This window comes from Trematomus bernacchii, unplaced genomic scaffold, assembly GCF_902827165.1.
Source record: "Trematomus bernacchii unplaced genomic scaffold, fTreBer1.1, whole genome shotgun sequence".
Classification (NCBI taxonomy): Eukaryota; Metazoa; Chordata; class Actinopteri; order Perciformes; family Nototheniidae; genus Trematomus; species Trematomus bernacchii.
In genome coordinates this window covers 116,930-144,552 of record NW_022987592.1, presented here as the reverse complement: position 1 = coordinate 144,552, position 27,623 = coordinate 116,930, and the positions used below count along the sequence as shown (strand labels likewise).

At 42.9% G+C, this 27,623-nt stretch overlaps 1 protein-coding gene across 1 annotated transcript in view; it reads right to left on the bottom strand.

The window, feature by feature from the left end:
- Positions 1 to 324: 324 nt before the first annotated feature.
- Positions 325 to 27,623, bottom strand: part of LOC117481485 (solute carrier family 2, facilitated glucose transporter member 1-like) — a 37,309-nt gene continuing 10,010 nt past the window's right edge. Inside the window, exons 5-10 of the mRNA XM_034129184.1 lie at positions 13,614 to 13,776; positions 10,166 to 10,353; positions 2,015 to 2,119; positions 1,838 to 1,939; positions 1,559 to 1,762; positions 325 to 531 (exon numbers count right to left, since the gene is read on the bottom strand). Coding sequence (XP_033985075.1) covers positions 325 to 531; positions 1,559 to 1,762; positions 1,838 to 1,939; positions 2,015 to 2,119; positions 10,166 to 10,353; positions 13,614 to 13,776 — 969 coding nt within the window. The remainder of the gene's footprint in view (positions 532 to 1,558; positions 1,763 to 1,837; positions 1,940 to 2,014; positions 2,120 to 10,165; positions 10,354 to 13,613; positions 13,777 to 27,623) is intronic.

The window sequence follows — 27,623 nt, the reverse complement described above, 5'->3', positions numbered from 1 at the left end:
TTAAAATATGAAAATGAATTTATATTCCAAGTATTTACTTCTTCTTCTTCTTTTTCTTCGTATTAGTATTATTAATTATGCTGCAGTACATTCTAGCCTCTCACTCTCCCTTTAACCCACTATTAGATGCCATTTTTACTTACGTTAGACTACCTACAGACGGAGCCCACAGTTACTAACAGTGATATCAAGCCATCCAACTTTATCACAGTCTGTAGAGTAATACTGACCCTAACATTAGTTTATGGGATACGAGAAACACGATAATACTGTCCTAAAAGTAAAAACGTGGCTGCAGGTGAGTGTGTGCATGAACAGCAGTGTTTAAAGGTCAGGGTCGTCTCCCCTGAGGGTGTTGAACTCTTCAGGGGCCGAGTACTTGCCAGCACCCGGACCTGCAGACTTCCGGAAGCCTGCTGTGATCTCATCGAAGCTGCGGCCCTTAGTCTCTGGAACCTTAAAGTAGGTGAAGGTGAAGAAGCCGAGCAGCAGGATGGTGAAGATGATAAAGACGTAGGGGCCACAGAGTTGCTGCGGGACAGCCAAGGCAAACATCATTTCATTTGAATTATGGGCCCCACATATGTGACCCGCTCTATCGAAATCAGTCGGATGTCGCAACGGCTCATTTCAAAATAAACGTGGATTTGCGGAAAAAACTATTTTTTCGGGGTTCGGGTGTTTTGTTTGATTTTAAATAAACAAAGTCTTGGCTTTCAGAATATGAAACTTTTATTTCCAAAATCACACGATAAATACATTTGTGAAGCTTGTAAAGGGAAGATGACAGGCACCTCTCAATCGCAATCTGCTGTTCCGTAGCGCAGCTCCCCCTCCCTCCGGCTGAAATTATGAATGTAAGGCATATAGTAATAGATAGTAATAGTAGATAACACGGCAGGGTCCGTTACAGTTTGTTTTCATCTGATTTCAATTAAACAAAGTCTTGGCTTTCAGAATATTAAACTTGTTTCGGCAAATTCAGATGATAAATACAACTATGAAGCTTGTAACGGCATATTTACAAGCGGAGAACGGAGTAACTTAACGTCACAGCAGGCATAACAACAGCCGGTGTTTCTCGTGAGTGTTTTCCCCGGGAAACAAACACAATATACACAAACGCAAAAATACACAAACACACACACACACATACACTCACACACTCGCGAGCTTCCCCCAGACCAGTAATCCAAACGGAAATATTTTCCCTCCGGACTATTTTGATCATTTGCTCCGCTAATAATCAATCAGATCGATGGATTCCAGAGAAGAGGAAACTTTGAAGGCCTTTTTCTCAAAATGATGACTCGGTGACAGTCATTATATAATGTGACATATTTTGCTTAATATTTGGAGTACAACAAAAATCCTGATATCATTAGAAAGCTAGGAATCTCCTCTTTCCAACAGTGTATACAACTCAAAATGTGTCTTCGGGTCAATGCGACTGATTTCGATAGAGCAGGTCACATATAGTATGTACAGTATATGCAGCGCAGCAGTGAATGGACTTTCTGGAATGTTCAATATACACTTGAATCAAAGCTTTTCTTACCTCAACATACGGGAAGCTCATCCCCACCAAGAAGTTGGCAGACCAATTAGAGAAACCAGCGACTGCAATAGCAGCTGGCCGGGGCCCCTGGCTGAAGAGCTCAGCCACGATGAACCAGGGGATGGGGCCGGGGCCAATTTCAAAGAAGGCTACAAAACTGAAGATGGCCCCAATGCTGACATAGGACATCCATTTGAGCTGGTCCTGAAAACACAGGACATTCCGTCACCTTCTTTAAAAATCTCTATGGATTCAGTAAAGATGATCTGAAACACTTACCAACAACGCCATGGCAACCGTCAGAAAAACAGCTGAAACTGCCATTCCCATCAAACCTGCGAGGTGAAGCGGTCTCCTGCCCACACGCTCCACCACAAACAGCTGATGAGAAGAGAACGTATCTTATCAGAATGAAACGTCTGAGGCTTGCTGTGTATGTGCTTGGCTGAGACTTACAGACACCAGGGTGAAGACGGTGTTCACCACTCCTGCACCAATAGTTGCATAGACCGGCAGGGGCACACCCGCTCGCTCGAATATCCCAGTGGAGTAGTAAAACACCTGAACACCATGACATAACACAGGAATCAGTTTTTTACATTTTAACATTTAACATTTTTTTTGTGTGTATTAGTGTGTGTATACATTCAGGCCTGAGGATATTAATCTTTGTAACACCTCCTGCTCTGGGCCCACCCAATTGTTGGAAATTATTACATCATTGTTTTATCAGAAACATGGCTAAATAAATCTATTTTGGCCTCTGACATTGCCTTAAATGGTTATAATGTGTATCGCTCCGACCGGCCTAATAAAGGTGGTGGCGTTGCCATTTATGTTAAGAATAAGTTCAGTGTAACCACATTAGTTTCCAAATCTATCAGTAAGCAATTCGAATTTTTAGCCTTAAATATAGAAGTGGCAAAGGGGCAACAGGTCATGGTGGTGGGGTGTTACAGACCCCCCTCAGCTGTCAAGGACTCCTTGTCTTCACTAGCAAATCTTTTATTGCAACTTGACTATAAGGAAATAGTGCTACTTGGAGATTTTAACTGGGACTGGTTAACTGCAGTATCAGAGGATTTTAAAAACCTTTGTATCTCTCTGAATGTTACTCAGATTGTTGACAGTCCTACTCGCCCTAACATTAAGTCCCCAAATAAATCCTCCCTAATTGATCTCATTCTAACTAATGTTCCCTATAAATACTCATCTGTGGGAGTATTTGCGAATTATGTGAGTGACCACTGTGTTGTAGCCACAATTAGGGACACTAAGGTCCAAAAGGTTAAACCTCGTATTATTATTAAGAGAGACATAAAACATTTTGTGGAGCAGGGTTTTGTTCATGATCTGTTTGGGTTTGATTGGGGAAAAATCGATCTGTGTGCTGATGTTGAAACTGCATGGTCTTATTTTTATCTTGGTTTTATGGAGATCATTGATAGACATGCACCCCTACGTAAATTTAGAGTAAAGGGACGAGACAATCCTTGGTTTTCTGCTGAACTGTCTAGTCTCCTGCATGAGAGAAACAAGGCCTGGGCAAAGGCTAGGAAATCAGGCTCAGAGGTAGAATGGCTGCGTTTTAGGCAGCTAAGAAATAGCTTCACTTCACATGTCAAAAGTGCTAAGTCGAAGTACTATTTGTCAGTTACTACAGAAAACCTAAATAATCCTAGGAAATTTTGGAAAGCCATAAAATCGATATCCACCGGTGAGATCCGAAATGAGCTACCTCCGTGCATTACCACAGCATCTGGCTCTATATCGGACAGGGCTACTATGTTAAATTGTTTTAATGAGCATTTTGTGTCCTGCGGTTCTATGTTTGATTCTGTGACTAACTCTGCTTCTGTGAACACCACAGTCTGTGACTCTGAACAATGTGGTCTGGAAAACCCTTTCAGTTTTACTCCTTTTACTGTAAATGTTGTTCATGAAGCTTTATCTAAGTTAGATTCTAAGAAACCGGCTGGCCCGGACAACGTAGAACCTTTCTTTTTAAAGATAGCTGCAGATTTTATTGCTCCACCTCTTACTTCTCTTTTTAACCTCTCCCTCAGCACAAATGCAATTCCAAAAGTATGGAAGTCAGCTTATGTCTTGCCTTTGCTAAAAGGAGGGGAAGCAACGATTTTAAATAACTATAGGCCAATCTCGAAATTGTCAGTTATGGCTAAGGTTCTTGAACGCCTAGTGAGTGAACAAGTAAAGGTGTTTTTATGTAAAAATAATATCCTGTCTAAACATCAGTCAGGCTTCAAACATAGCACCATCACTGCGACAATGAAAGTGGTGAATGACATTACAAGTATTTTAGATAAAAAGCAGAGTTGTGCAGCTCTGTTTATTGACCTTTCCAAAGCGTTTGACACCGTCGATCATCGCATCTTAAAGCAGAGGCTACTCAATATTGGCTTATCCAGCCATGCAGTGGGGTGGTTTGTGAACTACCTCTCTGAGAGGTCCCAATGTGTTCACTTTGATGGGCTGTCTTCTGAGTGGTTGAACATTGCTAATGGTGTTCCTCAAGGTTCTGTTTTAGGTCCACTTTTATTCTCCATATATATCAACAGTTTAGGTGAAAATGTGGATGAAGCTACTTTACATTTTTATGCGGATGATACCGTGATGTACTGTGCAGGTCCCTCGATTAAGGAGGCGGTTGTTAAATTACAGGCTGTTTTTAACATTATTCAGACTCAGCTCTCTGAACTTAAGCTTCTTTTAAATGTTGATAAAACCAAGGTAATGCCTTTTTCAAAAGCTAAAAAGACACCAGAGCCTGTTTTAGATAATTGTTACTATGCAAGGACAAGTACTAGAAGTGGTTGCCTGTTATAAATACCTAGGTATCTGGCTTGATGATTGTCTTACTTTTAAACTTCAGGTCATTAATCTGCTTAAAAAGCTGAGGGTTAGGCTAGGTTTCTTTTTCAGAAACAAGTCCTGTTTCTCTTTTGAAGCCAGGAAAAGGCTAGTCACTGTGACCTTTTTACCTGTGCTGGACAATGGTGATTTGTTGTATAGGAATGCACCTGCCCATTGCCTGAACAAGTTAGATGCCGCCTATCACAGCGCACTGAGATTTGTCACAAATTGTAAAGCACTTACACATCACTGTACCCTGTATGCCAAGGCAGGTTTGCCATCACTTACTGTACGGAGGCTCAGTCATTAGTACACGTTTATTTATAAAGCTTTGTTGGGTAAACTCCCGTATTATATCTGCTCTCTTATAACACAGAGAGTTGCAAGCAGCTATGTAAGGGATAATGTGCAGCGACGCGGTCATTATGGGGAAAAGAACACCGACAGGCTGATCAGGAGCCCGACGCGAAGCGGAGGGATCTAGATCTGCATGCAGTTTGCTTTTCGGCCAAACTGTATACAGTTCAATCGACCGGACTTGTTTGTGCAGATGTGAGAGTCCTTAACAACGGTCAATAAGTCCTTGACAGCGGTCTGTCTGTTCTGGATTAACAACGTGTCACGTGTTCTAAATTGACCAATCAGAATCGAGTATTCAACTAAGCCATGTAATAATGTCTGAGATCGCATGATGTAGTATTGTTAGATGTGCCAAGAGCAAGGACTGTCTTAGGTAAGACAGCTTTTATGTGCGCAGCTCCACTTGCTTGGAACAATCTTCAGCAAGAATTGAAACTGAGCAATCTCATTCCTCTGCATGTTTTTAAAGCTAGGCTAAATGAAATGCTCGTTGATACTATGGGTACTTGTAAATGTCTATAACTATGTAAATGTGTCCTGTAAAGCAGGATGTGATGTTTCCCACCCGCAATGCCTGGGGTCTGCCCGTCAGGAAGTTCAGGATCCAGTCACAGAGGGCGCTGTTGAGCCCGAGGTCTCTGAGCTTGATGACCAGCTTAGAGGGCACAATGGTGTTGAAAGCTGAACTGTAATCAATGAACAGCATTCTCACATAAGTGTTCCTCTGGTCCAGGTGTGAGAGGGCAGTGTGGATGGTGAGGGCTATATCTGTGGACCTGTTTGCTCTGTAGGCAAACTGCAGCAAGGGGTCCAGATAGTCAGGGAGGGAGGAGGTGATGAATGATTTGACTAACCGCTCAAAGCACTTCAATAGCCGCGTTCACACCGGAGTACTTTTCCCCTTACTTTTTGCGTTTAGTTCCGTTAGTACCCCTTATGTCGCGTTCACACCAAAAACAGTACTTCAAGCCGGGAACTTTTACCCCCATTTTTAGTGCCTGCTGAGAGATGGTACTTTCCTGGGGGAAAAAAGTGCCCCAGTTCTGATTGGCTGGGCGAATTGCAAACCACGCCCCGTAAAACTCTGAAATGTTTTGTAGAGCCGCCATTTTATTATCCTCGCATTATATCCTTGTCCGTGTGTGTGTTGATGTTGTTATCCTCAAACACACTCCAATCCGTAGATGCAAAGCAATCCTACAGTGCTGCATCTGACTCCTCGCTCCATCGCTGTACTGTCCTTGTTATTGGTCTGTCCCTTTTAAGTTTCTGCTTGTAAGCAGGCAGCAGCAGCAGTGAGATGTGGTCTGATTTGCCGAAGGGAGGGCGAGGGAGAGCCTTATATCCATGTCGAAAAGGGGAATAAACATGGTCCAGTATGTTTCCCCCGCGCGTCGGGCAGCTGATGTGTTGATAATATTTTGGCAAGACCTTCTTCATGTTGGCGGTGTTGAAATCTCCGGCCACAACGAACGCCGCATCTGGCCGTGAAGTCTCGGTCTTATCAATAATCCCAAACAGCTGATCGAGTGCCGTGTTGTTGTCGGCGAGCGACTGCGGCGGGATATACACTGCTGTTATCACAACAGATGTAAATTCCCTCGGCAGATGAAAAGCCCGGCATGAGATCATGAGGTGCTCTAGATGAGCGGAACAGTCCGAAGAAATAATCTTCACATCTGTGCACCAGTTGTTATTAGTCATTACACACACACCGCCTCCCTTACTTTTCCCCGAGTTAGCAGTCCGGTCCTGACGAAAAATAGTGAATCCGTCAGGAACAATGGCGGAATCCGGGATAGCGGGGTTGAGCCAAGTCTCAGTGAGAATTAACACGTTACAGTTCTTAATGTCCCGTTGAAAAGCAATCCGACTTCTGAGTTCATCTAGCTTATTTTCAATGGATTGAACATTAGCCAGAAGAATACTCGGAAGAGGGGGTCGGTTCTCTCGTTTCCTCAGTCTGACCAGCAGCCCGGCCCGGCACCCTCACTTTGTCTTCTTCTTGCGTCTCACAGGTCTCTCAGGTAGGACAGCAACAGGTAGCCATGGTGAATCTCCATTGTCTGTCGGAGGGTTATTATTGTCCACGAAGTTTCGGGTGTGAAGAAGTTCCTCTCTGCTATATTGTATAGCAGAGTTGGTGCGGTACCCTACCTTTAACATGGCTCGCATGTTGCGAACCATGTTAAAGGTAGGGTAGGTAAGTTTGAGAAACCGGTTCGAGATACACTTTTTGTTATATTCCATGGAATGCTCTTAACATCCCGATAGCAATGAATATCTTAAAGTGGACCTATCATGCTATATTTGAATAATATAGTGTAGGACCATACCTATATAAGGCATATTTATACTTTTTTTTTTTCAAAATACCAAGCAGATCATGCATTTTAGCCATGCCTCATTTCGCTCAATTTGAAAAAATGTAGCTCTGTTTTTGCAAGGGCTGATTCTGTGAGAACAGCACCACCTACAGGCCTGGCATATGTACTACAGCATCTCCAGCGCTTTCGAACGGCAATGGCCGTGGCTGTCTCCTCCTGATTGGTGGAGTTGGCCCAATAGCCGTAGCGCCACTTCTGTGACGTCATAGAAGTGTTCAAATCTGGATCAGTCTGTATCAGATCCGTTGCAGCCCCTTTTTTAGAGATTTGGGTATGGAGGAAAATAGAGAGGGTTGTGTTTTCTGACACTTGGTGAGTTCCCTGGAACACCGGGGACACATATTCATGTATAAAAGACGTACAAAAGTGCATTTTGCATGATAGGTCCCCTTTAAGTGCTTTGACAAAAAATCCATAAAAAAATTTCATCTGTGGAAGCCGTAGTACTGTAAAAAGCACGACCAATCATTTTAGCCGGCCCGGCTAAAATAACTGGATGGCCTACCTGCCTGTCAGCCTTCCATCTGTGCACAAACTTATCTCGTGCCCTCATTGGTCATGTGCACGTTCGTGTGTGTTGGAGGAGGGGCTCTATAAGGAAGTGGCAGATTTTCTCCGGTTGTGTATTTTCAAATTCTAGCGATCTCGAGCCGGTTTCTCAAACTTACCTACCCTACCTTTAAAAGTAAAACGGCAAAAGTAAAATAAATACGCACAAAATACAAAAAAGGGCAATGTTGGAGAGGAGCCAAAAGACAATGCGGCCATCTTCACCGGCGCATCATACAGTATGTCCAGAACCAACAGCAGAATGACCCGCTCTGAATCAGTCCAGAACCAACAGGTAGAGTGACCCGCTCTGAATCAGTCCCAGAACCAACAGGCAGAATGACCCGCTCTGAATCAGTCCAGAACCAACAGGTAGAGTGACCCGCTCTGAATCAGTCCCAGAACCAACAGGCATAATGACCCACTCTGAATCAGTCCCAGAACCAACAGCAAAATGACCCGCTCTGAATCAGTCCAGAACCAACAGCAGAATGACCCGCTCTGAATCAGTCCCAGAACCAACAGGCAGAGTGACCTGCTCTGAATCAGTCCCAGAACCAACAGCAAAATGACCCGCTCTGAATCAGTCCCAGAACCAACAGGCAGAATGACCCGCTCTGAATCAGTCCAGAACCAACAGGCAGGATGACCCGCTCTGAATCAGTCCAGAAACAACAGGCAGAATGACTCGTTCTGAATCAGTCCCAGAACCAACAGGCAGAATGACCCGCTCTGAATCAGTCCCAGAACCAACAGGCAGAGTGACCCGCTCTGAATCATTCCAGAATCAACAGGCATATTGACCCGCTCTGAATCAGTCCCAGAACCAACAGGCAGAATGACCCGCTCTGAATCAGTCCAGAACCAACAGGCAGAATGACCCGCTCTGAATCAGTCCAGAAACAACAGGCAGAATGACCCGCTCTGAATCCGTCCCAGAACTAACAGGCAGAAAGACCCGCTCTGAATCAGTCCCAGAACCAACAGGCAGAATGACCCGCTCTGAATCAGTCCAGAACCAACAGGTAGAGTGACCCGCTCTGAATCAGTCCCAGAACCAACAGGCAGAATGACCCACTCTGAATCAGTCCTAGAACCAACAGCAAAATGACCCGCTCTGAATCAGTCCAGAACCAACAGCAGAATGACCCGCTCTGAATCAGTCCCAGAACCAACAGGCAGAGTGACCCGCTCTGAATCAGTCCCAGAACCAACAGCAAAATGACCCGCTCTGAATCAGTCCCAGAACCAACAGGCAGAATGACCCGCTCTGAATCAGTCCAGAACCAACAGGCAGAATGACCCGCTCTGAATCAATCCAGAAACAACAGGCAGAATGACCCGCTCTGAATCCGTCCCAGAACTAACAGGCAGAATGACCCGCTCTGAATCCGTCCCAGAACTAACAGGCAGAAAGACCCGCTCTGAATCAGTCCCAGAACCAACAGGCAGAATGACCCGCTCTGAATCAGTCCAGAACCAACAGGCAGAATGACCCGCTCTGAATCAGTCCAGAACCAACAGGCAGAGTGACCCGCTCTGAATCAGTCCAGAACCAACAGGCAGAGTGAACCGCTCTGAATCAGTCCGCTGCGGCTTGGAGACTTCACATCAGACAGACAGGCAGGCAGACAGACAGACGGACGGACGGACGGACGGACGGACGGACGGACGGACGGACGGACGGACGGACAGACAGACAGACAGGCAGGCAGGCAGGCAGGCAGGCAGGCAGGCAGGCAGGCAGGCAGGCAGGCAGGCAGGCAGGCAGACAGACAGACAGACAGACAGGCAGGCAGGCAGGCAGACTGACAGGTAGGCAGGCAGGCAGGCAGACAGACAGCCATATACAGCCTGTGGTTTGCTAACGGCTGATGTTTTGGTTTTCTGATTCAACGTCAGCGACGGCAGGCTGAGATCCTCACCGCTGATTGGCTAACGTGCGAATGCGTCACTCGTCACGCAAATTTGACACGGCCCCCTTACGTCGCCTTAATCACGCCGTGGCTTTCGCGCCATTTGCGCCGCCGGAGCGAATTCACGTCTTTGCATTGCAATTTAATATTTGTTTGGGAGAGGTTTTTTAAGTTCTACTTGTTGTTTTTTTACAGCTTTCAAACACATTTCAGTCACAATCCATTCACTGAGATGTGGTTAAAAGCTAATGAGTGTCGCACCAAAAAAACGCATCGCATCCGGTGTGAACGCAAACGTTGAATGTTTGGTGATAGGGCAGTGAAGCTGTAAAAGTTCAAGTTAAAGCCTATTATTGATTGATTAAGGCACATGTATTATTAAGCCTTAATCTGCCTTGAGAGGAAGATAAATGTTCCACAGGACCTCTGAAATATATAATATACCTCCTGGTTTGACATGATTAGAGAATTGCCGTTGGCAGCGCCCAGCGGCTGACAGTGAGACGCAGGGACAGACTTACAGCGTTGATTCCAGACAGCTGCTGTGAGAGCTGCAGCATGATGGCAACAAAGATGGGCTGTCGATACAGGGGGGAACGGAACAGCTCGGGGATGGTCACCTTCTTCTCCCTCATCATCTGCTGGCTCTCCTCCTTCATCTCCTGCATGTCCTCGCTCACCTCGTCCGTTCCCCGCAGCATCACCAAGACTGGAAAACAGGACGTAGTTCAAGAAAACTGTCCGTAGCTCAAGAAAACTGTCCGTCTGCCCGGGAGGGAGGGGGCCCGATGTGCTTGGCAAGATGTGTGTGCTTTAAAAGATAATACTAAACTATGAAGGTAGATATGGTGCAAAATGTGAGAGCGTGTAAAACCTGATGTGAGCACTTGCATAAAAGAAATCTGAGCTTGTGTGCATACATTTACACTTGTATAAAATATCCACGTATCTGTGAACAAAATTTGAAGTCACAGAAGAAAAAAATAAGTTTTGTAGCTTGTAGAAAAAAAATGAACTTAGTGATGAAATGTTCACTTGCAGAAAAACATATATTTTTAAAATATATTTTCCATTACAACTTGGTTATTACAACCTCTCAAATCAGTCATTACAACTTCATGAATCTGCTCTGTGGCAGTATAAATCGACGAATCTGCGGCCTTGACTACACTTCTTGCGATGAATGTGTCGCTAAAGTAATTTTCACCTGTAGATGTGGGGGAGGGAGGGGGCGGAGCTATCAGAACAACGAGGCGCAAGCTCGGGTCAGTAGCCGCTTTCACACCAAGTACTTTGCCGTACTTAGTTCCCAGCACTTAGTACCCCATGGAACTAAGAGCCGATCGCGTTCACTGAAGCCTTCCGAGTAAATCGCCAGAACGCCGACACCTCCTCATCACTCCACGCTCCCATGTTTTTTTTTGTGTTGCCATAAGTTATTCTCTCTCTGTTGGTGCGCGGGGCTAATGCTAATGCTAATAATGCTAATGCCAGCCAATACAATGGCGGCTTCAAAAAACTTTTCAGAGTTTTACGGGGCGTGGTTTGCCATTCACCCAGCCAATCAGAAATTGGTACTTTTTTCTCCCCAGGATAGTCCCACCTCTCTAGCAGGCACTACAAATGGGGGTAAAAGTTCTCTGAACTAAGTTCTCTTTTTGGTATGAACGCAAAATTCCAGGCACTAACGGAACTAAATGGGAAAAGTACGGGTAAAAGTACTCTGGTGTGAAAGCGCCTAGTCACACACAAGTGACTACTGTTGCCCCTTTCACACCAACGCAGCTCCCGTTCTAGCTCCGTGCTTCGCTCACAACAACAATAATGGGGGACTGCGTCGGGTCGATGATCGTGTTATCATATGAAGCCAGATTAAATTAAATAACTACTTCTCCAACCTTATACTTTTCTCCAGAGTGCCGTGGTTCATTGTTTATTAATGTGTTACAGCGGCATTTACCGACCGCTGCAGTGCTGCTTGCTGTCCACTGGAGTTTATTCTCCCGTTAACTCACAGCAGCGGCCGCTGCAAAGTATTCACTGTCTGACTGTCACACAAGCAGCTGATACATATCCCCAAATTCCCCATAGGTGAATGTGTTTCAGTATGAATTGACGCTGTTTGGCATTACAACGCTGTTATGAAAGTTTCTCTGGTATACAATGGGTGATGTTAGCATAGCAACCAAAGCTAAACTGACTATATTGACTAGGCTACTTGTTGCTATCCTATTGTGGCATAAGCCGTTTTCTACAGGCACATTTTACCGGCATATTTTAAATTATGATTCTACTTGTGATAGTCGGACATCACAACCTGTGCAGCCCAGGTATTGATTCCATCTGATAGCTGCTATAATACAAAACAAAACGTCTGCCTGCTCTCCACAATGATCAATAACAACGAACGGATGGTCAAAGTAAGGTACAAATAAACAGAATCACACGAAGCCTGGTTACTGGTTAGTGTTGCCTGATTTTATAAAGTGTGTTTTTTTTACAAGTGTGTGGTTGAGTTCTAGTCACTTTGCTCAGCGCTACTGCTTGTTTCAACTTTTATTTGCCGTACTCTCCATAAACTGTTAGTTCAGGTTAATCTCGCCCCCCTCCGACGTAAGCGTGACGTATGCGGTTCTTGCCTCTAGACCAACACTTTTTTCGAGCTTGGTAAGAACTGGTTTTCGGGGAAAAGAGCTGGCTCCGCTGCGGCGTGAACAGGAAAAACCTGTGCTTATCAGGCACAAGCTCCGAACCGGCCCTGGAACCGCGTTGATGTGAAAGGGGCAACATGCGGGGCCCCGCAGTCATCCGGTTCGACCTGACATGGTTGTGTGACTGACCCGAGCTTGCGCCTCGTCGTTCTAATAGCTCCGCCCCTTCGTTCCAACCCCCCTCCCTCCCCACATCTACAGGTGAAAATTACTTTAGCGACACATTCATCGCAAGAAGTGTAGCAAAAGTCAAGGCCGCAGATTCGTCGATTTATACTGCCACAGAGCAGATTCGTGAAGTTGTAATGACTGATTTGAGAGGTTGTAATAACCAAGTTGCAGTTGTAATGGAAAATATATTAAAAATATATATATTTTTCTGCAAGTGAACATTTTATCACGAAGTTCATTTTTTTTCTACAAGCTACACAACTTTTTTTTTTCTTCTGTGACTTCAAATGTTGTTCACAGATACATGGATATTTTATACAAGTGTAACTGTATGCACACAAGCTCAGATTTATTTTCTGCAAGTGCTCACATCAGGTTTTACACGCTCTCGCATTTTGCACCATATCTACCTTCATACTAAACTTACCTACAGGAACTGTCACTACAGGAACTAATAGCTTTATTTAACTTTATGTGTACTTATTTTTGTATTCTTATTCTCTATTAAGATCTGCATTAGCACTAGCGAGAGTATTGGCTGTTCTCCCTGAGATCCTCATTCACACAGCCAAACATACATAAAATACAAATAAACTGTTCATCATTTCATGCAATTCACAATTCAATATAAAGTGAAAAATGACAAATCAACCTATTTTGACCCGAATTAAGCCAAACCAAAAATAATACAAATAATTGTACATACCCACATACACAGTTCAATTATACTTTACGATACGGAGAAGATTTTTTTGCAGACTTTTGAAATGTACTTTGGAATTCTCCTGAATAATATGGAACACCAATGAATTCCAGCCGACCATGGCTCTGTATATGACTGTTTTCTGTTTCATATTTGTTTTGGGTAACACTAACTTTCCTTCTATTGGGTATTGGGATCCTTAATGTTGTGTTTGATAGTTTTGCTGAGCAAGCTTCGATATAAAGCTTTGTGATAATATATGTGATAAACACTAATATTTCTGGCAAAATGTAACAATGCATAAGCTGACCTTCAGTTTCTCTACATTTCAAAGTGATGTTGTTTATAACCCTGTGTTTTGTAAAATGTGTGTGTGTGTCTTACTGCTGCGGGCTTTGCTCTCTTCCTTGCAGTTGATGAGGAGGTAGCGGGGGCTCTCTGGGCAGAGGGGCAGCAGGACACACTGCAGCAGGGCGGGGAGCACAGTGAAGGCCAGCAGGAGGGGCCACAGAGCAGCGTTCCCCATCAACGAATCCATCCCAAAGATCTGCACAACAAGCACAACACACGACTCACAACTTTGCACAACACACTGAGTATTGCCAAGGTACAAATGTTTTATACGTTTGAATTCATATCTTTCCACAAAAATGTGTATATGCACTCAAAAACAGTTGTTTATCCTTGTATATGAATAAAAAACGCCCCCTTTTAAAAATAATTCATAAATGTATTTCTGATGCACAGATGCAGATAAATATTTCAGATTTGTAATACCAGCAGTGATAACTTGGATATTTTCATTTGAAGTAGTAGAGCAGCAAAAACAACATAGGGTGTGGGTTTGAATACTGTATTGGACATTTTAATATTATATTTTTACTGTAATTTGATGTCCATTTAGTTGTGCTTATTGAGGTGTCTTTCACATGAGTGGGAAAGTACTGAGTCCTTCTTTCTCACATAACACAATGATTTGTTTTAATTTATAACTAACTGTGTTTCTCTGTATTACCAGACGGCAGGGTTTGCAGTCTCAAGGACGCAGGTGTTTCAACGACTTTCAGACTCTTGCCATGAACATGTGACTGTAATGTTTGAAACCTTTTCTGCTCAGAAAAGCATATGAAGTATTCAAAGACAATCTCTTAATTGAGATGGTTGAGGGCTTTGTAAGTGAGGACCAGTATTTTGTAGTTGATGCGCTGGGAAACGGGAAGCCAGTGAAGTTCTTTGAGGACTTGGGTGACGTGGTGCCATGATCTGGTGTGTGTGAGGAGTCGGGCGGCTGCATTTTGAACCAGTTGGAGACTTTTGAGGGAGGGTGAGCTGATGCCATAGCTGAGGTAGATCTGGGTGTCATCGGCATAGCAGTGGAAGTCCAGGTTGAAGTGGCGGAGTATCTGACCAAAGGGGAGGATGTAGATGATGAAGAGGAGGGGGCCGAGTACTGATCCTTGGGGAACGCCTTGGGTGACTGGGCCTGTGGCAGAGGAGTGGTTGGGGAGGGAGATGAAGAGTGATCGGTTGGAGAGGTAGGACTGGAGCCACCTGAGTTCAGTACCTTCAATACTGATGTCCTTGAGTCAGGTTAGCAGGATGTTGTGGCTCACGGTATCGAAAGCTGCACTCAGGTCAAGGAGGATGAGGATATTGAGGGAACCGGTGTCAGCAGAGGTGAGGAGGTCATTGAGGACTTTGATGAGTGCAGTTTCTGTGCTGTGGAGTTGTTTGGCGATGATGTGTTCAAGTGTTTTTTATATGAAAGGGAGGTTGGAGATGGGGCGGTAATTATTGAGGGAGGAGGGCTTGCCAATGAGGCAATGGTAAACTGCATGATAATATAAATAGAACATATAGAACTATAGAACATTTTACCCATTTTCTCTTCTATGTATTTCAGAGCAGCCTCACTTTCTCCTGTAGTGTGCCCAATATTCTGTGTGGACACAGACTCTTATCTCTAACGGGCCGTCTCCACGGCAGCGTTAAAAAAATCTTGGAGGTGGGCGTATCTGAAGCTTGAGGATTTTTTGCGAGCAACCAATCACATGAATCTCCCGCCCGCGACATACGAAGCAAAAAAGCCCGAAGTAAACTGGATATAAACTCCCCAAAACAGGCGAAAACCTACCACTGTCTCTGCCACCTCCCTCCATGCCTGGCTCCTCCGGTTTATATCCCGGTAGGTCTGGTCATAAAGCACCGGGTGATTGATTCGCTACCGCTAATTTCTCCTCCATTTTTTGGAATATGAGGAAATGACCTGCGGTATTTCTCTCCCAGCATACACGCCGTTTGATTGGCTAGAGCTTGAACGGTCAGATTTGCGTACACGGGATTTGATTGGCTGACGCTTCCTCCTCAGCTTCAAAAGTTGAACATTGTTCAACTTTGGATCTTGAAAATCCTGAGAATCTCCGCTCGCCTGCCCACAATGCATTTCGGCGAAAGCGAAAAAAAGTGACGTCACCCCATTCAAAGTGAATGGGCAGAAGCGTTTCAAGATTTTTTAACGCTGCCGTGGAGACGGCCCGTAAGGCATTTGCTGCAGCCTCTTCCAGTCCTCTGGGGGAATTATTGGACGCCCTTGTAGTTAACATAGCTGAAACTAGCACTGGAGTTGTACTTCTCAGTGACTTTAACCTGTTAAGCCCTGAGCCTGTTTTTCAGGTCTCAGGCTCGAAAATGACATTCCCAGAACAAATGACCATATCTTCCCTTCTAAAAGGGTTAAATTAATAAAAAAAAATCTCAAAGCAAGGTTACATCTGTGAGTTGGATGTAGAAGTGTCAGAATCAATATAGATGTTATGGATTATTTTTAAAGTAAATTCAGATTGAACACAGTAAAAAAATGTAAATGATAGTGTCCGTCCAAAAAAAAAAGATTACTTATAGTGAAAACCACCCTTGAATGATGGGATGGTAGACTAAAAGCTTTAGGAATCCAAACTACAACATATAATAAGTACCCTGTATCAAGATTGATGCAAAACAAGTGAAATGTGACCTTTTTAGAGAGATTTAGCACAAAAAAAACACTTCTGGGGTCATTTGGGTGGATTTTCCATATCTCTGGCCCCCCTTGGTCGATTGGTGATTGACATCTCTTTTTAACCGCTAGAGCCAATGGAATCGAGGGGAACTCCCACATACACACACACGTTACCAAATAAGGAGTGAAAGTGACGCGTAGCCAAAACCGGAAGCTGCGATAACTCTGGTGGCTACCATTAGCAGCTAACTTTTATTCTCCGATTTTTACATAAAAATGGAATTATGGATTATAAATAATTTTTTCAAAGTGACAGACACATTGGTATAACCTATGGATTAACCCTCAGCAGCTTTTTTTTCGTTTCAATGCCATTGAACACAACTTTTGATCAGAATAACAGCTAAGGTGAGACGATGTCCCGTTTTTGCTCCGTAATGCTACGTGTTTTGATGTCTGTGTTTGCTTCCCTTGTCGCGAGTTCTGATCGCTCAGTGATGATACTATACCTATATAATCTGTGGAGTCTCAGCTTTAATCGGATATCTTTTATGTGCAGTTACGATAAGTAATAAGGGTATCTTTATCTTGAGTTCTGTGCCAAATGCGTTTTTTTCGCTCAGGGGTCATTTAGATGCTTCTTATGAGACTTCTGTTTTGTTTTGGTAAAAATGGTTTGTATCGTCAGTTAGCTGAGATTCTTCCCGTTAATCTGGTATAACACATTAATAGGTTTTTAAATATTAAGATGCCCTGAGACACAGTTTCGTGAAAAAACACCCTGCAGCCCCCAACTGAGGGGGCTCTCGGGCTTAACAGTTAATATTCAGACAGGAGAATCATTTGACCATTACTTCTAATGTACTCTCATGGTCTCCATCCCCACCTACTCATACAATTAGTAAAAATCTCTATGTCTAATCTGCTCTAAGTCTAACCTCTCTGTAACCCAACTTTATATGTCTGATCACTTTTTCCTTTATCCTATCCCCCTCGTAACATGACATACCTATGTCTTCTAATTGAACGTATGTAGCCCCGCCCCTTTCCCCACTTCCGGTTTAAACGCTTATGTCCTTGTTCTTCCGGTTTAGCACTAGCAGCAATGTAAACAGTGAGTTTAATTTGAGATCATTGACACTTTACTAATGTTGCGTTTCTATAATTTGAGGTTGGAGTAGCTGAAAAGAATCCATGAAGCTTCTCGTCAAGTATTTTAATAAGATGATACAATAAGTCTACAAAAGTACTCGGCCGAGATCCCCTCCTATTTCACTGATACACAGTCCACATAAAATGTAGTTCTCTGTCTCTCAGAATCACAGGAAGAAGTCCTGATCTCTTCATCACAACACATTTTACTATCTCTGTAGATTGAATAAAGTCTTCTCCCATTAGTTGGCGGGGAGGGGTCAGGTTATATTGGCCCCAGGGCTGCCCCTGGCCATCTTGTGGCCCCAGGCAAAGGTGTTTCATGAGGCCCCCACAAGTCCCTCATGTGTCGCGAGCGCTGCAACCTCGTGAACTGTTAGTTTGTCGGAGCCTCGCTGCGGGTTAACTGCGGAGTAGGGAGCGGCGGCCCTGATTGGCCCCTGTGTTGGCACATAGGCGTCTCCACGCGTCTTAGCGCTTGCTGCTCCATTCAGATCTTCGGTCGCACTCTAGTGGAGTAGCCAAATAAAAAAATGTCATAACATATTATATGGCCAGACAAAATACCCAATAAAACACATTAACAGTTGATATTTTGATTATTCTCACACTAACTAACTAACTAACTATGTAGTGTGATGCTCTGCTATGAGGAGCTACGAAAAGAACCAAAACATATGAGCCGGTCGGACTGCAGACTAAAGCTCATGTGGACACTTTATAATAACTCTCACTGCCAGAAGAGGAGACCAAGGTCCATAGTGCTAATATACCACTTTACCACCAAATCGGTTCCGGGGCCAGCTTGGAGCTATTGCACGATTGCGAACCAGTTCTTCCCGTTTCAACCGCAACTGCCGATTTGTATGTGGAACCAAAAAACTGCTGGTCAGGGACCAAGAATGTAATATGTTGGAGGCTTACGTCGGTGGCTGGGGGCAAATCAGAACAGTTCGGATACAGTGTAGAGAATGAGTAAGGGATAATGTGCAGCAAGGTAGTCATTATTGATAAAGGAACCCCCGACAGGGTGACCAGATCCCTCCACCCTGATGGGTGTTCTTTTTTCAATAAGGACCGCCTCGCTGCACATTATCTCGCTTTTTACACGGCCACATACTAAACAAACTAACAACTTCCAATATTAATAGAAATTATTTATTGACTGATGTAATTGCTTCCGGTGGAATCCATACATGGACTACACAGGATGTCAGACTATCACAAGTAAGATCATAAATAAAAATATGTCGGTAGAAAACGGCTAATGCCACAATATGGTAACAACAAACTGTTAAGATTAGCGTTGGTGCTAACATCACCCATCTAATACCAGAGAAACTTTAATAATGACTGGTTTTCAACCTCCCTTAGTTCTCAAACACTACACTACTACACCGCCCCTCCGCTCCCTTCACTGCTTGCCAGTAGCTGCCTGAATCTTCTTCAAGACATTGGTACTGGCCTACCATGCTGTGAATGCAACAGGCTCTGATAATTATGAGACAGCATAAGTCTACAGATATTCCAGTGCATTTTCAAAACCATCCTGTTTCAACTGCACCTTGGCCAATAGCAAGAAGAAAAACCCTTCTCCCTCCTGTATGTAGCACTTAGAAAGGTTTGGCAAATATAATGCCAATGCAGTAGCCCTTATAATGGTTTGGCTTTTAAAAAGCTCATGTACTTACAGGATCCTAGCTGCGAGGCACTTTAGAGTAAATCCTCAGATAAATGGCCTTATAACAGAGGCGCATTACTTCAACTATGGGGAATCTTCGAGAATAACTATTCTTATTGTTAACCACTCTACCTTGTGTGAAAAAGCGAGGTAACCATACTTTTCAGTATCAGGTTCCAACTTCTATGCTATCTAGGGCTGCCGTCTACTAAATATCTAATCGACTAATAGCAGAGGTGGGGACTCGAGTCACATGACTTGACTCGAGAAAGACTCGAGTCGCATATTTTTGGACTTGAGACTTGCTTGACTAACATTGATAAAAGACTTGACTTGACTTTGACTTGGTATTCATGACTTGAGACTTGACTTAAGCTTGAGACAGATGACTTGAAAGGACTTGACTTTTTAAAATTAAATATTTGCGTTTGTTTTTGTATTGAGATATTACAGTACGTTTCGTTTTTTCGAAACGTGATTGGGTGATTATAGCGCCATGCGCGCAAACCTGGCAACCCACTAGAGTGTCAGTTAACATGGCAGCGGCTAGCGTTACTCCACAAATAGTCAAGTTTGGATTCAAGGATTATGTTGTCAATGACGCTAATAAGAAGAGAACAGCGGTATGCAGGGTCTGCAGCATAAAGATTGGTGACAGGACCACCACAACATCCAACTTCATTCGTCACTACAAAAAAACCCACAGAGAAAGGTGCGTGAATGCGTTGTGTTAGCTAGAAAGCTAACGTTAAATTTAAGCTACGTTATGCTGCGTTCACACCGGACGCGATGCGATGTTTGGGGGCGGCACGATTACATGTAAAGTCAATGCAGAGACGCGGACAGACGCGAATTCGCTCCGACAGTGAGCATGAAGCGGTGGACGCAGCGCGAATCACGCGATTGAACGGTGCCGCGTTAAACGCGAGAGTTCCATTTTTTCAACTCGAGCGTCAAATTCACGTGACGCGTTCTCGCGGAAGCCAATCAGCGGTGAGGATCTCAGCCTGCCGTCACTGACATTCAACCACACAACATCAGCCGTTAGCTGTTAGCAGTTAGCACACAGAGCTCACAGCTCCTCATATCTGTTCAGAAACTGGACAAAAGTTAAACAAGTACAAACCACAGACTGTCTGTGTCATGGCGAATACAGTCGCTGGTTTATTTATGTCTGTAGGCCGTTGTTATGAGTGTGGAATGAGCATATACAACATTAGCTTAGCCTGGTCGACCCGATCTTCATTCAGAAAACAAGCATTTTAAAAGATTTTTCGCCTGCCGTCTTGTCTGCAGACTTGTCAAGCATTAATTCATGGTTTTTACTAACCGGTATCAGTATGTTGTTACTTCGGCATCATTTAGAAACGTGTATTACAATTTAATCACGGTTAAATATGTTCATTTTGTTGTAGTTGTAGCTCCCGAGCCAGCGCGTCTTGTTTGAATGATGCGAGTAAACACAGCTGGCAGCCGTGGTGAAACTCGAGCGTTTAGAGCGATGCGATAGGAGCGATTAGAGCGAAGCGAATATTCGCATCGCGTCCGGTGTGAACGCAGCATTAGACTTGGTTTCAAATCGATTAAGCATTGCAAAGAGAAGACAAAACGGTAAATGAACACTAGAACCTCCAAGGGATTCATTTGTACTAACCCCGATACTGACAGGCTGTCAGGAGAGGGGAGAGAGAGAGAGAGGAAAAGAGATGCCTCGTTTATTTCCCCTGTGTTATCAGAAGTTACTGTAAACTTTTGAATAATGTAGTTCATCTACTTTTAGTAGTTTGTTTAAATGTTTTAATTATGTTGTTTTTGTTTGTAGAAGTGCATCATTCCTTGATTTATTGTAAAAATGAATCTCAACTTTTTGATCTGTTATGATGATAAACTGAAGCAATTTCTAAATTAAACCAATTAAGTGAGTTTTAAATCGTCCTACTTAGTTTATAAGGAAATGATGAAGAGGAACAAATTAAATGATTTGAAAATGATATCTATGTAGGTGCTGATGCTGTTGGCGGTTCTAGTGTTAACAGACATTTAAATTAAATATGTGTAATGGCAAATGCCATATATGATTTTCTTACCTGGAATTCTGCCTTTTTGAACAGACTTTTTGATTGAGTCCTAGCTATATTGTCTGCAGTTCTGGGGTTAATATTAATCTAATATGATTGTCATCGGTCTAAATTAGATTTCAAATTATTAACTGTGTATGTAATGAAGATCATAGTGTGGGTTGAATCCATTTTCATAACCATTGTCTTTTAACTGATTTAAATGCGGAAACTGGGCTTATTCATCAGAATTTCGTATGACTTGACTTGACTTGCTTGACCTGAGCAATGACTTGACTTGACTTGCTTGACTCTCACCACAGTGACTTGGGACTTGCTTGATACTTGTAGGTCAAGACTTGAGACTTGCTCATGACTTGCACATGTAGGACTTACTCCCACCTCTGACTAATAGTCATCAATTCAGGCGATTACCGTATTTTCTGGACTATAAATCGCGTTTTTTTTAGCTGTCTGGCTGGTCCTGCGACTTATACTCTGAAGCGACTTATATATTGTATTTTGTCTGATTGCGTTCAAACTATGGCCAATAGATGGCACTGTATACAATCTTGACAACTGAAAACTACTGTACCACCTAAGAAGAAAAAAGTCACGGCAACCGGGAGGATGCGTCACGTAACTTTCGAAGATGTTGGCCGTGTCTCAATTCAGGGGCTGCACCCTTCGGAGTACGCAGCCTACCCAGCCCACGTAGACCGGGTAGGCTGGACCGAGCGGCCTACGAAATGAGACGGTCTAACCTACGGAGCGCTTCGTATTTACGTCACGTGATACGTGCTGTTCGGTTGCGCTGCTCCAGCAGCCTGCTAGCAAATTAGTTTACAAGCTAACTCAGCTGAAAAGGATCCAGAAACTTTACTTTTACTTTTACATTTTTTGGAGATCACCGTCGGCGATTAAATAAAGAGAAATTATAAATTAAATATTATATAAATTATATATAGCTGATGTAATTTATTCATATTATTTCATATTTAAAATAAGTCTTAATTTTTACTAATAAAACAATATGTTTTTTAAATGAACAAAAGCATTGTATAGATTGATTCTTAACAATATTAGTGTTCTAATCTTAATAGCTGTGATCATAACAGTTTATATTCTCCTTCTTCCCCTAAACCAGCCCAGATGATGTCCCACTGACTCCAGGTCAGCACCTCCAGGTCCAGCAGCACCGTGACCCCCCGCTCTGCTGAAATACACAATTAAACATTTTCTATGACCTATTTTTTGTATTAATAAAATTAAACTGAAGACAGTTTAATGACCTAGAGATATCCTATTATTCCACTGCTTATGTACACATGTTGGAAATAATGGTTAAAACCTCAGTAAATGAAATAAACAATGTGTTTAACAATTACAATTTAAAATTGTATTTTCATCTTATCACAAAGTAGAGGTAAGAATATATCCATCCTCTCTCTGCAGCTTCATGTCTTCTATTATTATAACTTTCATCATTGAGACAGAGGAAATCAATCATGTTATTTAACATCACCAGCAGTAAAAGAAATATCAGCAAAAGTGTGTTTATCGAGTTGTTTATTTGTATTATATGTGCAGCAAGTATATAGAAGCAGTTGTTTGGGGAATCAGACAGACTCAAGCTATAATCGTTAAATATCTATTAACCTCTTAAGCACAGCGGTCCCCCCATTGGACCCCTCCCACCGTTTTGTTTTCGAGATAATGTCTCAGGGCTTCTTAACATTTATGAAACTATTAATGTGTAGCACCAGATTAACGGGAATAATCTCAGCTAACTGAAGATATGAACCATTTTTACCAAAACAAAACACAAGTCTCATAAGAAGCGTCTAAATGACCCCTGAGCGAAACATTTCTAACGCACTGCGGCACACAATTCAAGATAAAAATACCCTTATTACTTATCGTAGCTGCACATACAATATAGCCGATTAAAGCTGAGACTCCACTGATTATTTAGGTATAGTATCATCACTGAGCGATCCTAAATTGCGACAGGGGAAGCAAACACAGACATCACAACATCATTTATAATCCATAATTCAATTTTTTATGTAAAAATCGGAGCGGAAAAGTTAGCTGCTAATGGTAGCCACCAGAGTGTATGCAGCTTCCGGTTTTGGTAACGCGTCACTCTCACTCCTTATTTGTTAACGTGTTGGTGTGTATATAACTTTCCCTCGATTCCATTGGCTCTAGCGGTTATAAAGAGATTTCATTCATCAAAATCGAGCAAGGGGGGCCAGAGATAGGTCAAATCCACCCAAATGACCACAGAAGTGGGGTTTTTTGGCTAAATCTCTCTAAAAAGGTCAAATTTCACTTGTTTTGCATCAATCTTGATACAGGGTACTTATTATATGTTGTACTTTGGATTCCTAAAGCTTTTAGTCTACTAACCCATCATCCAAGGGTAGTTTTCACTATCTGTAAAAAATAATTTTTGGACGGACACTATAATTTACAGTTTTTTACTATGTAAAATCTGAATTTTCTTTAAAATAAAAAACATCTATATTGATTCTGACTTTTCTAAATCCAACTCACAGGTTTATCATTACTTTGAGAAAAAAGATTATTAATTTAACCCTTTTAGAAGGGAAGATATGGTCATTTGTTCTGGGAATGTCATTTTCGAGCCTGAGACCTGAAAAACAGGCTCAGGGCTTAAGAGGTTAAAAGAAAGGACACATACAAAATCTAATTCTGAAACTAAGACACAAGTCTGTAGGAGTGCAGTAAGCAGAGGTCTGGGTGGAGGATGTTCCTGATCGCCGTTTGGCTTTCTCCAGCACCTCGGGGTGTCCAGGTGGATGGCAGCTCTGTCCTGATGATCCGCTGGGGTTAGGGGTCCTTCTCCAGCACCACGGGGGGTCCAGGTGGATGGCAGCTCTGTCCTGATGATCCGCTGTGCACTTTTCAGATTAGGGGTCCTTCTCCAGCAGATCCATTTCTCCAGAATTGTCCTAATTACAGAGAAAAACAAGAGAAAAAAAAAAAAGTGAATTAATCATATTAAACACAGCAGGGTTGCAAAAGTATTATTGCAAAATTTAACTCTAAGCATTTCAGACAAACAATCCCTAAAGGATCATTCAAAATGATTTACTGTTCTGGTTTTTAAAAAACTAAAGAGATGAAGACAGTCACACGTGCATCCCTTTGACAGCACGGCACAAACTAACACCAAGCAAAAGGCTGCTGTCTATTTTTGATTGTCTTATTATTATGGGATTAGGATCAATTAAATACACTTTAACCTAAATAAAAGATGATCAAATCTGGTGGAAATATTTAAAATAGGCTTTTCTTTTAGCCCTACCTCAAAGCAGCATGAGCTGAATGAAAAGGTTGTAATGTTGTCCCCAAGTTTAATTAACAGTAAAACATTGCAAAATGTCAGAGAAATAAATAAAGCTAACAGCAGCTACACGTCAGGGTACCATTTTATAAATCCCACCGTACTGTAGGCTATACCGGTCTAAATGTTTTCACTTTGGTCTATTTATGTAATATAAAGTATAACGTATCTATAACAGAGCCAAGATCTCTGTATGACTTTAGTAAACTTCGGAATTGAATTAAAAATAAGTGTAAACAACAGTGCAGTAGGTCCAGCTAGCTAGTTAGCGTCACTAACGTCACATATTTATCCGTATTATTTAACGAAAGTGTACGTTTTAATGCCCCTTGGGTTTGACGTGTGTGACGTTAGTTAATTTAAAGTAAGTTAAAACCTGCAGGTCACCCTTGAAAAAGAGATCTTTTGATCTCAAGGGGCTTTCACCTGGTTAAATAAAGGCTACAAACAAACCCAATACTCACATTTATTAGTGATTCCTCCGCTTGCTGCTGCTTTTAAATCCATTCTGCTGGGGAGACCGGAAGCCATTTCATTTGAAAAAAACTCACTCTTCCCTGCGCGCATTGCACCCTGGGATATGGTAGGCCGCGGAGTGTACATCAGATGTATGCTTCAAATTGGGGAAAAGTAGGCCGCATTCGTGGGCTGCATTCGGAGGATTTTCGTCTTTTTTTAAAATTGGGACAGCCTTCTTTCGGCGGAAGTGACGTATGCGGTCTACGAATGCACCCTTCGAAGGATGCAACCCCTGAATTGAGACACGGCCGTTGTGGGATGACTCGACACAGCATGGGCTTCAATGACGACCGACATCATCCTGTCGGGATTCAGAAAGGTCTAATCCGAGCTGATTCCGATGGTGAGTCTGACGACAGCCTGTAGCAGTATGCTGCTTCATCTTCCACCGGAGTTGGCGGAATTGTTTAAAGTTCCCATGTCATGCTTTTCCGGTTATTACCCGTCCCCTTGTGTGTTATGTAGCTTTTTATGCATGTAAACGGTCTGCAAAGTCACAAACCCTCAAAGTACACCCTGTAACGAGTAAAACTCTAACACAGAAAAGACCTGTCTATGCTGCCCCAGAACGCCTCGTTGGAGATTTCTCTTTTTCCATTGTTTTCTTCCTGGGTACAGTGACGTGCCCATACCCAAATGGACCCATTGGTCCAAATGGACCAATCCGTGGAGCTCCTCACACACACACACTCTCTCAGCGGCGAAACTGTGACGCGCTGCTAGTGGAGTCTCGCAGCGGAGAAACTGTGGCGCGCGTACACTGTAGGTGCGCCGTGTTTGGGGGGGGGGGTTTGTGGGTGCTCCCTCAGCATCCCGCCCTTCCCGCGTCCATTCGCGATGTCTCGCTGTCTCGCAGACCCCACACAGCAAGCAGGAAATGAACCCAGCTCACACTGTGAGGTTGTAAAAAAAAAATCCCGTAAAAGGTTGGTCTCTGGCTTATTCCTGTCCCAGCTGGACTACGGTGATACCATTTATAGATTTGCCTGTCCCACTGTTTTGGCCAAACTTGACCCACTTTACCATGCTGCACTGCGTTATATATCAAATGCACCCTATAGGACTCATCATTGCACATTGTATAGCCTAACTGGATGGTCCTCACTTACTATGCGTAGGATGCAGCACTGGTTTTTATTAATGTATAAAGCCATTTTAGGTAAGCTTCCACTCTACATATGTGTCAGATTTGCTCCAGTTTGTGACTCTTACAAACTCAGATCCAGTGCCTGGATACGGTTCCAGGTTCCTACTGTACGGACTGAGGCTGGAAAAAGGAGTCTTTCTTATTATGGTCCTTGGTCTTGGAATGACCTTCAATCACGCCTTAAACTGAGGGCACTTGTCTCTATTTCATGTTTTAAATTGAAGTTGTCTGAAGTCCTCACCACCAGCTGCTCTTGCAGTAACAAGTAGTGTACTTTTTTTATTGTCCTAATGTGCACAATGTAGTGACTGCTTTTTCGTCTTTTGTTTTCTTTATGTTCTCTGTATTTTATATGTTTGTGTTATGTGTTATGTGTAACGTTGCTGCCTTCTTGGCCAGGTCAGCATTGAAAATTAGATTTTATCTCAATGTTTTTTATCTGGTTAAATAAAGGTTAAAAAAAAAAAAAAAAAAAAAAAACTGTCCGCTCCTCGCAGCAAGCCGCGATCCGCGCAACGTCCAGCCAACACGGCACCCAGACCCCACGCAGCATTCTCATCTGTTTGTCCTTACTGGTGTCATTTTCTGGTTGCTAACGCCATTGTAATACATAATCACTGATGTTCCGCTGTAACGGTGGTAGACCATAGTGGTAGACTCATCAGAACAGAGTGAGCGAGCTGACTAATCAGAGCACATTGGGGGGGGGGGGCAGGAGCTCCAACAAGCCGTTTAGGAAAGAGAGTGAATACACATACTTTACAGAGATGCTGTATGAGAAACCAATGTGAGTTTGGAAAATTGCCCAATATAAATCTATTCTAGTAGACCTCAACAATGGAATTATGATCAGTAGAAATGGCCATGACATGGGACCTTTAACAGCGACACAGAGGATGAAGACTTCAGTGGATATATGCGACTTATACACCGAAGCGACTTATATATGTATTTTTTCACTTAACGACACATTTTTTGATAAGAGCGACTTATAGTCCGGAAAATACGGTTGTCGACTAATTGCCTGAATTAACGAAAATCCTTTTTTTATTTATATATATTTCTTCTCCCAAAATGGTTTTAGTTTCAAAGGCTGATAAAGAACGTTATTATAACAGCATGGTACGTTGTGCTTTACGTAAAATATAAAATAAAACTGTAATAATGAACATTTGAAACATAAATTAAATGTTACACAGAGAAAGATCCTGAGTCACACCGCACCGCACAGACACAGCGGTCCGCCCGTCAGCAGTGTAAACAGCAGAAGCTACGGTAAGAATTCTTAATGTGTGTCGGAACAAGCAGCGAGCACACACACGCAGAACATTTAATTCTAGTTTAAGTGTAAATATTACAGTAATAGTGTACTTGTACTGTGTGGGGAATACCGCGAAAATAAACAATAGGTTTATCGATCTTTTTTTTTATCGATAGTCATGAACTTTTTCTTGGGACAAAATA